Source organism: Haliaeetus leucocephalus, unplaced genomic scaffold, assembly GCF_000737465.1.
Source record: "Haliaeetus leucocephalus isolate CR32 unplaced genomic scaffold, Haliaeetus_leucocephalus-4.0 Scaffold187, whole genome shotgun sequence".
In the NCBI taxonomy this organism is placed as follows: Eukaryota; Metazoa; Chordata; class Aves; order Accipitriformes; family Accipitridae; genus Haliaeetus; species Haliaeetus leucocephalus.
Window position 1 is genome coordinate 660749 of NW_010972623.1, and position 11429 is coordinate 672177.

Here is an 11429-nt window from a genome sequence, read left to right on the forward strand (position 1 = left end):
GCATCTCTGTCTCTGGAGACATTTACAAGCTCAGAGCTGACTAAATAAATTACCACCCCCCCCCAAGAAATAAAAAAAAGAGAAAAATTAGATTCTTGCCATGAGCCAGTTGCATCCTTTCCCACAAAGCGCAGAGTTGGTGCCAGAGTTGCTCTAAGGCTAGTAAGTATAGTCTCAGCCACTGCCCCATATCAGCCCCAGAAAAGGGCATCAGGCATGTGGTAAGAAGAGAAAAGGCAGGATAGAGAGAATCTCCTGGGAGATGCAAAACAAGCTCCCTGGATTGCTAGGACTAGTGGTGACACGCGCCAGACAAAGGACCTGCTACTCTATAAATGAGGCAGCCAGGATGAGCACTAGGCTGACTCCAGCAAGAGCGAGTTCTGCAGCCAGGCACTGCGAGAGCAGTTGGGAAGGAAAAATAGGAAACATCCGGTTTTGCTGTCCGTGTGCCTGCTGACCAGGTTTCAAGAGCCACAAGAACCCGTGACCAGAAAAGTAAGTGACAATGGCCTCTTCTCTTTACAGCGTTGCCTCCCCTCTTTTGGGCTTATCTTGCAACTTTCTTAGGAATGCCAAAGTTTCCTCTCCGAGCAGGGAATATCCTTAAAGGAAGGAATTTCTGCCATAGCATTTTAACATCCACTGGATTTTTATTTCTTATCATGGCACCTCTGAATCTTGTCACCAAAATGTTAAAAGTAAGGCACCTGATCTGACAAAGAGAATAGTTACAGAAAGGACCACTTACAGGTGGCTACATTTAATCAAACAAAGTAACCGTGTAGCCCTATTTTTGTGCCTGGACTTTTCAAATTCTTAGTATCCACAGTGACTCCGTGGATCAGACCTCATGCCAGGAGAAATTATTAATTGGTTTTACTACTTTTGAAAGAAATGTTGATGCTTAGATGTGGAGCAAACTAATGTGATTTTAAAATCACTGTTCCTACTATTCCTAGATTTTTTTACATCATAACTGTATAATTACACACTAGACAAACTCATTTATACCACTGCAAAGTACTGTAAATCAGAATTATTGCACTGGTGCAAAACGATTGCACAGAGCATCATAGACTCTCTGAGTTTAGAAATAAAACTTAACAGAATTCTCCAATGGTATTTGATATTTAAAACAAATTATTTGCAAAAGCATAGATAACCATGCATTCATTAAACTTTACTGCATGCTTATGCACTAGGCTATGTGGAAATCCTATGACAGTGTCAGCAGGTAAAGGTATAAAGAAATAGTTTTAAATTCCATTCCTCACATATTTAAAAATATCCCCACTACTTTATTGGTCATCTGTCATACAGCTGATGCATATGTAAAATATGTAGGCATTTCAATTTTGCTCAGTTCAATAGTTCACTTGAGAGGAAAAGCTTAGCAATTTTATTAATTTCACTTCTGCTGGTAAATATTAATAACTCTCAGATTTGTAAAAATACTTTTGAAACTGCCAATCTAGAACATGTTTAGATTTCCAGTGGTAGCCTTCTGCATAAAGCTGAATTTGCCTGAGAAAGTTAATAAACAATAAACCAAACATTTTTCTGAAGTAGCTGTCTCTATCCTTCCTGATTTCCATATAACAGTGTAGGATGATATTTGATTTTTAGAACCTTTTCCACCATACATTTCTATATAGTTTCCAAAAAAAACCCTAAAATAAATGCAGCTTTTTTTTACTGCCTGTTTATATAAATCATCAAAGTAGTTGTGAAAGAAGCAGCTGATCCAAGAAATTAAGTGAGTCAGCATACCAGGTAGGAGGCTTGGTGACTAAATGCAGGTGCCCACAAGACTGTGGCTAAGGCAGGAATGATCTTCATACTGATCTTTCTATCAGGCATAGCCCCACAGAGCAGCATGACATTTATGGGAAAACAGGACTATGGTCCTTGTCTTGCAGTGGTTTTTATCACACTTTTGGAAGTTACAATTTGCTGTGGTGGTTATGTTTCTCCATGCTTATGGTGACTTCTAGTCTTACACACAGCAGACCCAATTAATTCCTGGGGTGATGCCATGGTGGTCAGCAGACTGGTTTTAACCTGTGTTTGGTAGGAAGACAGGTCACCGGATGCCACTATCATGATGCTGTCAAACTTTCAGTTTTGCTTTTGCTGAAGTCACAGACACATTTGCTATCAGCCTCAGAGCAGACCTGCATAAAATGCAAAAGCAAATATTCTCTGGGGGTTATATCCAAACAGCACAAGATCTACATTCCCCTCATGCAAATGTCCCTTACGGCACTGGATTTTCCCTTCTCTGCTCCTAACAACTCCCATAACAGCGTCAGCTGCTGCAGACCACTCTTTGCTGAGTTGTTAAGACATGCAGCATCTGGTCCTCCCTCCTTCTTTACATAACAGACTTTCAGTAAGGAGGATGTGGACTTTCCCACATATGCAGGCAAAGCAAGAAGTTAAAGCAAAAGGACGTGTTTCTGCTATTAACAGCTACCTCACTGCCTCATAGTGGCAGGTGCAGAGGGAGGTATACAGGAATGAGTGCTGTAACGAGCTGGGAGCAAATATCTGTGTAGAACAGGGTTCTGCACACTGGGTCTGGAAAAAAATGAGTCCCGGAGGAACTCCTGGAAGACCACCAACCTGTTTTTCTTCTCTGTGTTAACCCTGAAGCACAGGGATAGTGTCTGTATGTAGTATTTGGGAAGTGAATTTGGCAGAGACTGTTTTTAAAGGAAACCCACTGGAACTGTAGTTCAGCCTTTGACACAAGAGGGCCTTACTGGACAAGGGACCAGGAGGACAGAGAAGTACTTTACCATGAAAGACCCTCAGATCTTCTTGAACAGAAAATAACACAAATGCAAGTTTAGCAAATAAAGGCTAAACCTTCTGGCAGAGTGTTCCTTCCTCAGCTTTGCAAGCTGTCATATCCATGCCAATACACTAGACGTCTGTTTAGCAAAAGCTGTTGCAGCCCATGAGTGGGCTCTTTGTTTTGCACAGAGCTGTGGTATAGACTTTACTGCAAAGGAACATAAAAAGCATTGACAAGAGGGGACCCACAGGAAAAAAACAAAACCACTCCCATGTGCAGAGTAAACCTCTTCATGACTATTGGTAAGTTCTTAACGACATATTTTCTGCTCTCCCAAATGCCTGCTGGGTGGTAGTCCATTGCTTTACAGACCTACCTTTCCTGAGACAGCCTTAGGGAACACGATGCCAGGGTGTCCAGGTTATGAAGTCTGCAGGCTAGGCTGATTTTTCAGAAAGTTGTGAGCTCTCTCCCCCACTGAAGATACTGCACCCTCTAGGAAGGCATTCGGATAACAAAGCTAAGCAACCCAGAGGCAACACTGGGTCAGGTGAAAAACTTGCCTTTTGAAACTGTGATCACATATAGACCAGTATCCCCAAACATGAAGGCTGACTTAAGCTTAAGACTTTTGCACAGTTGCTTTTGAAGACTCCAGCAATTTCCTTTTTCTAAAGGTTCAATGAGAGCACAGTGTAGCTGTGTTTCTGTAAATGCTGCTCTTAGACAGGAGGGCTCCCAGAAGTAGACATTCCACTATGTACGTTTTGTCCCAGATTTACAGACTCTAAAAAAGGTAAATCACTCTGTCAGTGCTGACTGGTTTTTACAGCATTTTTGCTGCTCTGCTGTACTTTGTATTGTGGCATGATTGTCAGATAACACTCCCAACAGAGGCATGAGGCAGTGAAGGAGCCCTTGTTTACTCCTGAAGTAACTCCTCTTCCCACATCTTATTTGAAACAAAATGAAGTTCACTGCTGGTGTTAGGAATTGCCCTGCGAGAACTGGGAGAGGGTCTTGTCTTTCATTACACAAACACAGCACCTACCAATGCCGAGCAAGGCTGGGCCACTGTGTGCTGGTGGCTGCTCTAACACACACACACAAAAATGCTTTCTTTCCTTTCCACAAACCTGGCAGCTGAGACAGACTAATTACAGGCAGCAGGGACACAGAGATGCAGGAAAGGAAAAAAAAAAGGAATTTGCCTGAGGCAAAGGAACAGCAGAATGAGGACAGAAGTTCAATTCCCTGATTGCCAGCCCAGTGTTTGTTTGGCTGACTGCACTGTGCTCTCTCTCTGTGTCCTTGTTGACCAGTCTACCTGTGGGATTTCAGGTGGGAGGCACTTGGGGAGGGGTATAGTGCCGAGATAAGGGGAGGCAGCGATGGAGAGAGGGGGCTGAGGAAAGCCGGGAGGTGTACTTAGAGGTGCGCTGCTCCTTTTCCAAGCTGTGAAGCTGCAATGCATTGTCTCCTCTCCTCTTCCTTCCCCTCCCAACCCAAAGGAAGACCTTGCAATCCAAGCAGCCATGCGGCAAACAGAGCATGGTTCAGCTGCAAAGAGTTTGAGCTTATTCCTTGTAGTGGGTGAGGAAAAAAAGTCATGCGTTATGGATAGGCAGTGTAATGTCTTGTGACAGCCATGCTCAATCTTCCCCTCTGCACAGAGCTGAGTCCCATGCTCCAAGGCTTGTATGAAACTGAAGAAGGAAACAATGAGCTTCCTCCTTCTCCTCTTCTCCAGATCACACTGATGCAAAGTGAACAAAACACAGCAGCAAGGAGTGATAGCTGGGGAATCTTTGCTCCCTTGGGTAGGTCAGGCTCACAAGCACCTGCCTGATACAGCAAACAGGCACCATCTGCTCTTCTGTTGCCATTTACTTAAGGGCTGAGGGGACTTCACAAAATCCAATGCAATGTGTTAAATAAATAACCAATTTTAGCAGGCGCTGGGTTTCCCCTATGGAGTAACGGTGTGGCACTGCAGGTTTCCTAGAAGCACTCCAATTCTTGCTGGCAGCAGGCATCTGCTGTCTGATTAAGATTTGCTGGAGTAGGTCTCCAGTGGCCGGTTTCAACATGGATTTAACTTCACTGAGGTCAAAGGTATAACTTGAGGGAGGAACTTTCTCATCCAAGATCTTTATTTAATAGCAACCCACTATTTATGACGGAGTGCTGGGCTCCTGGCGAGTCCCCTGCCAGCCCAAAGACATTAACTGCTGGCTCAGGGGCCATTTGCCAGGGAATGCCCTAGCAGAGATGGTGTTTTGTGCCTAAACTGCTCTGCTGCTGCTGCCTGAATTGCCTGAATGGCTTTTGCATAGAGAGGCTGTGAGAACTGCTGCTACCGAGGGAGAGATCTTCATCTTTTCTATTGTTTAGTCTTTTGTCTGGTGACACTTGCTGCTGCATTAATGACAGCCAGTATTCCACACACACCCCACACCCCACCTTATTTTTATATTTTCCAGAGAGGTAGGCAGGGGACTGGAAAGAGCTTCAGTTATCTGTTTGGTAGGTGGTGGTGTTTTGTTTTTTCTCTTTCTGGCTGTTGGAGCAGATTCACTGCCGGGCTGAGATTTCTTTGCACAGTTCTCTTTACACACTGCAGATGTGGATCTTAGCTCATGAAACTGCACTTACCTACTACCTCTGGACATGTCTTCTTGATCTGAGTTAAATCCTGTCCTCAGTGGCAACATTTTGCCCTTCAAAGTAATTCACCCAGTGAAAATGGTGTAACCTTCCAGATTTACCTTCCTAAGAGCAGAATTAATCCTCTTGAATTTAAGCTGCTGTCTTCCTGAGTTTCTTTATTGTCAGCTAAATGTGGGGCTGTTAACCTGTGGTTAGGGAAGGTGACCAGAAAGCACAGAATCCAGGCTTGCAGGTTAATGCAATTTGTCTGTCCATGATACGTACAAACAGGTGATTTCTGCACAAATTTAAAAGGGACCAGTGGGATATAAGCCGCATGCAGCCACTAGACAATATATATTTTATACAGTGCACCAGAGAAAGCTAAAGAATACATTACTCAGATGTGCAACATTAGCGAAGACCTGAAGCTGCGAGTAATATCGTACTGAAAGCCAAGCTTGGTGGGGAGGCCTGGAGAGAAGGAGGGAAGAGGAGGAATGGAATGAGACAAAAGGAATGGAAATCAGATCCCTTGTAGTAAACTGGCTGCATTTTACACTGGAAGGTGCTGTGGTTACAGAGAACTCGAGGGATGTGTAGGGGACCATACAAGAAAAGAAGCTGTGCTGAAACATTACAATTACTGCAGAATTGGACCACGCTTGTTTTTCTCTTAGGTTTCTAGCTGAAACTCTGAGCACAACAACAGGAAACCTGCACCAGTAAAGGGAAAAAGGAGAGAGGAATTTAAGATGGAGAGGTGTACAGAGGTAGATTACACCTGAAATGAAGCTTTCTGTAGAGCTATTAGTGCAAGAGGAGGCACTGGGGGAGGGAAAGAGCCACTGTTTGCTGATCTTGAATAAATCTCAGAAATACAAACACACATTTTTAAAGTGTAAAGCAGGAGCTGGCCTCACAAAGGCATCTGTTTGCTTACAAGTCTTGTGACCATAGACATAGTATTGTCTTTTGCAAAGGCAAGAGAAGAGAGACAAAGAAAGTGTGGTGTGAATGAGTAGGCTGGGGTTATTTTTCCACTAATAACACTGCTAACAGGACAAGATGACATGTTCACAGCACCAGGGCCGGATGTTAACCTGCTTTGCTGGAGTGCTGTGCTGGGGACTGTCTGCAGCAGGGGAGCAGACCCTCTGTTGGTATTTGTAGCTGAGATATAAACAGTCATCCAGCAAACCCAGACCCACATACCAGAATTACAGTGCAGAGACTGAAAGGCCTGGCAAAATATAATCCGCCCAACCCATTAGAAGAAATAAGGAAGCCCAAATAACTTTCCCTATGCTATAAAAAATAATTGCCTTTGTACAGTTAAATTTGTCTTAAAAAAACCCCAAACAACCCACACACCAAAAACAGGAGAGAGAGAGGGAGAGGGAGAGAGAGGAAGAGAGAGAGAGAAGCAGGTGGCATTCTGAATTTCACATGGAACCAAGCAGCTGCTTGGAAGCATAAAACTGTAAAGGCAAAAGTTTTGCCTTGGGGAGCGAATGTGCTGCCGTACAGAGGAGCACTGGAAGACAGTGTTTAAAATCTGTACCACTGATACAGCAGCATTCTTGCCAAAAAGGTACATGCTAGCTGTTTCACATAGGTGCAAAGTACCAAGTAGATTTGTTCCCATAGCAAAAGCCAAAAGTAATACATGGAGTAGGAGAATAGCAAAAAAAGAAAAAGAGAGATACAATCCCTATTCGGATCAAGCAATGGGTCTCAATTTAACTCTACAAAAAAAATGAGAAACTCTCAGGAACCTGAAATATGAGGGTTTCCTTTTTAAATGAGCATCTCAGGAAGCAAGGACGTTTTGATGAGACAATTTTCTTGTCCCCTAAAGGCAGAGTAGACAACTGGGCCTGACAGTAATTTCAGACTTCTACCAAAATAGAAATGTGTTAGCTCTGTAAAGGCTATGGCCAAGAGGAGCCTGCAAGGTATGGGTGGCATGAGCATAGCCATGTATAGTATGCATGGGCGCATCTGTATTAGCTGCGTCTCTGACCGAGGTCTCTGAACACGGTTCTGACATAATTTACAATGCTGTAACTGTGTTTCCCTGGTGATTTGTAATCAGTGCTGGGCTGGGACTTGAAGGAGCTAGGAGGGAACTTCTCTGTCTGCCAATCATGTCTTGTCTCCCTGCCAGTGCACCCCAATTAACTTCTGAGTCACAGTGGGATTCCCTTATTCACTCAGACTATTACTACATACTTTGGTGAACCCCGAGTGTCTTGCATGATATGAGGCTGCTTCACATGGACATGGGATCACAGCTGGGCTGTGACGCCAAAGTTTCCTCTTTCTGAGGGTGAAGGGTGCTATCCCCCCTGCTCCCCAGTCTCCTGTGGGACTGCTCTAAGGATGTGTTTGCCAATGAATATAAAAAGCTGAGGTTCTCACATGCATAAGAGGGTAAGTGGAAACATTTGTCCTTTAGTCTCTTGGCTGCGGATAATTTTTCCCCGCTCCAACTGTCTGTGTGCCATTGGCATAATGAGCAGCTTCAGAAATGGAGAAGTGAATATCTCCCGCAGGGCTGTGGGAAAGAAGGGAAGATTCTTTCCAGTGGCGGTGGGAGCAGGGTTAAGGCAATCCCAAGATCTTTTGACAACCTTTCTGGCAAATGTAATTTTAAATTACTGTGTGCCCCTTGTACAGCATTCTTCTATTGCCAGCTCTGCTCTGGACACTGGGTTCCCTTTGCTGGTCAGCTCTGTGAGGCAGGGTGGACAGGTAACACCTATGTAGACCTTTTGGCTGGCATGCCTGCATGTTTTGTAGGAATCGTACTTTCCTTCTGCAGCCTGCACTCATGGCACTTGTGGCTTAGTTTTGGCAGCTCTCAGAGGCTAAAGCAGAAACCTGAATGGATCAGACTGCAGACTCTCTGCCACCAGCAGTGAGCAGTCAGTGTGGGCTGGGCAGGGAACCAGACTGTTGCTTCCCTGGAGAAGTCTCCTGTAATAACCATAATCACACGTGTCTGTAGTGTTGGCTGTCTGCTCACTGAAGGCCCATGATGAAAGTCCACCTGGCTTAGCTCCAGCCATGAGTCACCAAGCTTGGGCCAGCTGGAAGCAGCCCCCAAGAAGGTGAGAATTAGGGTTGGGAAAGCATGGATGTGTTCTGCCCTGGGCCTGCCTCCCTACCTTCCCCCCTAAAAAGTGTCTGGGTGTCCCTCATGCTGCCCAGTGGGACAACTAATGCCTTGGCTATTGGGAATTCTGCTGCAGGGGAACTCCCAGGAGCCTGGAGAAGCTGGGTGTGTAGCAGCACCACATGGTTGTATGAGGAAATTAAACTCCATTTACTCCTTTGTGAAGTCCTTACTGGACTCTGGCATCTGGTTGCAGCTGCAATAATTAAGAAAGATCATGATAATGAATGGGAACATGACATTAGGGATTAGGATCAGGATGTCTGTGCAGGACATGCAGGATAAGGGCATCAGCCACAGAGGGCAAAAATTATAGCACCACCACTGTGTGCTCACCACTGGCCCAGAGGTTACAGTGCCCCCATAGCAGCAGTCTGCGTGAAAGCCAGGGGTATTAAGCATTCACTCACCATTGCCTTTGCTTTGTAGCACCTTGAGAATGACAAGGAAGATCTTCACCAACACCAGGGAGCGATGGAGGCAGCAAAATGTCAACAGCGCCTTTGCCAAGCTGAGGAAACTCATCCCCACCCACCCGCCAGACAAAAAACTGAGCAAGAATGAGACACTCCGGTTAGCTATGAGATACATAAACTTCCTCGTCAAGGTCCTGGGGGAGCCAGGCCTGCAGCAGACGGCAGTGGTGGCACGGGGCAGCATCCTGGGGTTCTTCCAGCAAGGCCCATGCTTGCAAAGCATGGAGGAGCTGACACTGATTGAAAACTGTGGTGTGTCCTCTCCTGGCATGAGCAGCAATATAGTAGAGTGTTGGTCAGAGACATCATCTCCCTAGCAGACAATGAGACATGCAGTCTTGGTGTTAGTCTGATAGACCCTCTCTTTTTGCAAAATCTGTGGGTTGCTCCTCTATGTATTGTGATTATTTACTTATATTTATTACTGGTTTATTTGGTATGCATTTTTATTTAATAGGAAAGGAAATCCTTGGTCAGCCAACAACCTGGAAGACCAGACAGAGAACTTGCAGCCCCTGGGAACTGGGAATGACTCACTGCTGTCACAGCAGAGTGCAAGCCAGAAGGGCCTTCTGCCCTGATCTCCTCCATAAATCACGCCATAGAAATTCATCCAGTGTTTCTGGTAGGGAAAGAGATTGTTCTCCCATGCTATTTCAAGGAAACACTACTGAGCTTAAGAATGATGACTGCACCACAAATTTGTCCAAGACAGACATCTGGCCTCAGTAGTGAAAGATTTGGAGACGTGTGATATTTGCCACAGTCCTCCCCTAGTGGTTCCAGAGGCTAACTGCACTCACTCTTGAGCTTGTAAATCTTATTTCCGGCTTGATTCTTTTTTTTGAAAATACAAGTCCTAGCCCTTGAAGCTGGCTACATCTTTCTCCATCAGACTGGAGGGATCCCTAGTGTCAGAGCAAACTGCATTAAACAAACTTGAACATTAGGTTAAAGCAGAAATGCTAATTTAAAATAAAAGAAGACATAGGCATAGATGAGTTTCAGTGTGTTCAGTAGGCAGAGCAAACCTCCTCTGTAGCAGTCACAGTGTGCATGTGAAAGAAGCTGTTCAGCTACCCTCCAGCAGCCTTAAAAGCCCATCAAACAAGTTGGTGGCTAAATGTCTTTGCCCTTCAACTGCTGCAGTAATGGGGAAGGACTTGTTTTGGGAGGGAGGTGCCAGGAGAAAAGCCTCCATGATGCACTGTGAAAACCTTCATGGAAGTGCCAGTGAGCAGTGCCCATTCCTGTGCCAGGGTGCAGAAGCAGCTGGAGCATGTCAGGGCCTGGCAGAAGGTGCTGGGCATGCACTATGGGTGCACCATGGTGCCCCTTCAGCACAGCGCTGTGTATCATGGGTCTTGGGAATTGAGTTCCTGAACCAGCCCTGCTTTTGCTGCCATGGGAGGCAGAACCAAGCTGCACACATCCTTGCTGTCACCTGTAAGACCCTGGTGCTGTGATGCTAGGCTGTGTGAAGTTGGATTGATATCTGCCTCAAGTGGGGTACCAAGACCATGGTCAAGACTAGGGGCATGCTGCCTGTGTATGCTGACTGCCTTTAAACTCCCCGCTTTCAAGTGCTGTAGTTGAGGTTCCTCCATCTGGACACAGTTCCAAATGGGCTGATGGAGCAACAACCAAGAAATTGGTGTAAATGTCTTCCCATTTGATTCAGTGGGCCAGTTCCCTGTAAGCAATGCCAACCACCATGCTGTAGGTGTTTAGATGATAAGGAGGATGAAAAGAGTTTTCATGAAGGTGGGTTGTTGCCCACAAATCAATTTAATTTCCTGATTGAGTTATAACCTGTGCCAGCGGAGGTCTGGACTGCTCATGCAAGTTATAAAGCTGCCTAGAGCAACAGAAAAAATGACACCAGGTTTAAGTAGAACTGCTTCCTCATCAGATCCTGATCCCACTGACACAGGTCCTTTTGACTTCCATGTGGACCGAGGTACATGTCAATGCTTAGAAAAGACAACTATTCACCACTGGTGAAGAAATGGAGCTCCCATGTGCCAAGGCATGTCCCTGAGCTGTTTCTGTTTATTCATGAGACAATAAGCTTCCCTCAGGAAGCAGAGATAGAGTTTGTGCATGTAACACGTACAGGCTTTCTGCATGAAGGGATTTGGCACCCAAAGCTGAGCTGCCTTTTAAAGCCTCACCAACTACCAGGTGCACCAAAGAAGCCAGGGCTGGCTCCTGCTGAGCACGTACTGGGCTGTCCTGTGCATTGACAAAGACCAAGGTCAGACAGGAGCACATCTTACCCCATCCAGGGCTGGTGCTGTAAGGTACAGGCACGCCAGTG

At 45.4% G+C, this 11429-nt stretch overlaps 1 protein-coding gene across 1 annotated transcript; it reads left to right on the plus strand.

Annotated features, from left to right (window-relative positions):
• Positions 1-367: 367 nt before the first annotated feature.
• Positions 368-9426, plus strand: TAL2 (T-cell acute lymphocytic leukemia 2). The gene is made up of 2 exons (XM_010565220.1): positions 368-498; positions 9063-9426. The coding sequence occupies exon 2, from the start codon at positions 9073-9075 to the stop codon at positions 9424-9426; it is 354 nt and encodes a 117-aa protein (XP_010563522.1). The 5' UTR covers positions 368-498; positions 9063-9072.
• Positions 9427-11429: the final 2003 nt, after the last annotated feature.

What these genes read in the sequence shown, in the direction of transcription:
- TAL2 (XM_010565220.1), top strand. Translation starts at nt 9,073, where the DNA reads ATGACAAGGAAGATCTTCACCAACACCAGGGAGCGATGGAGGCAGCAA.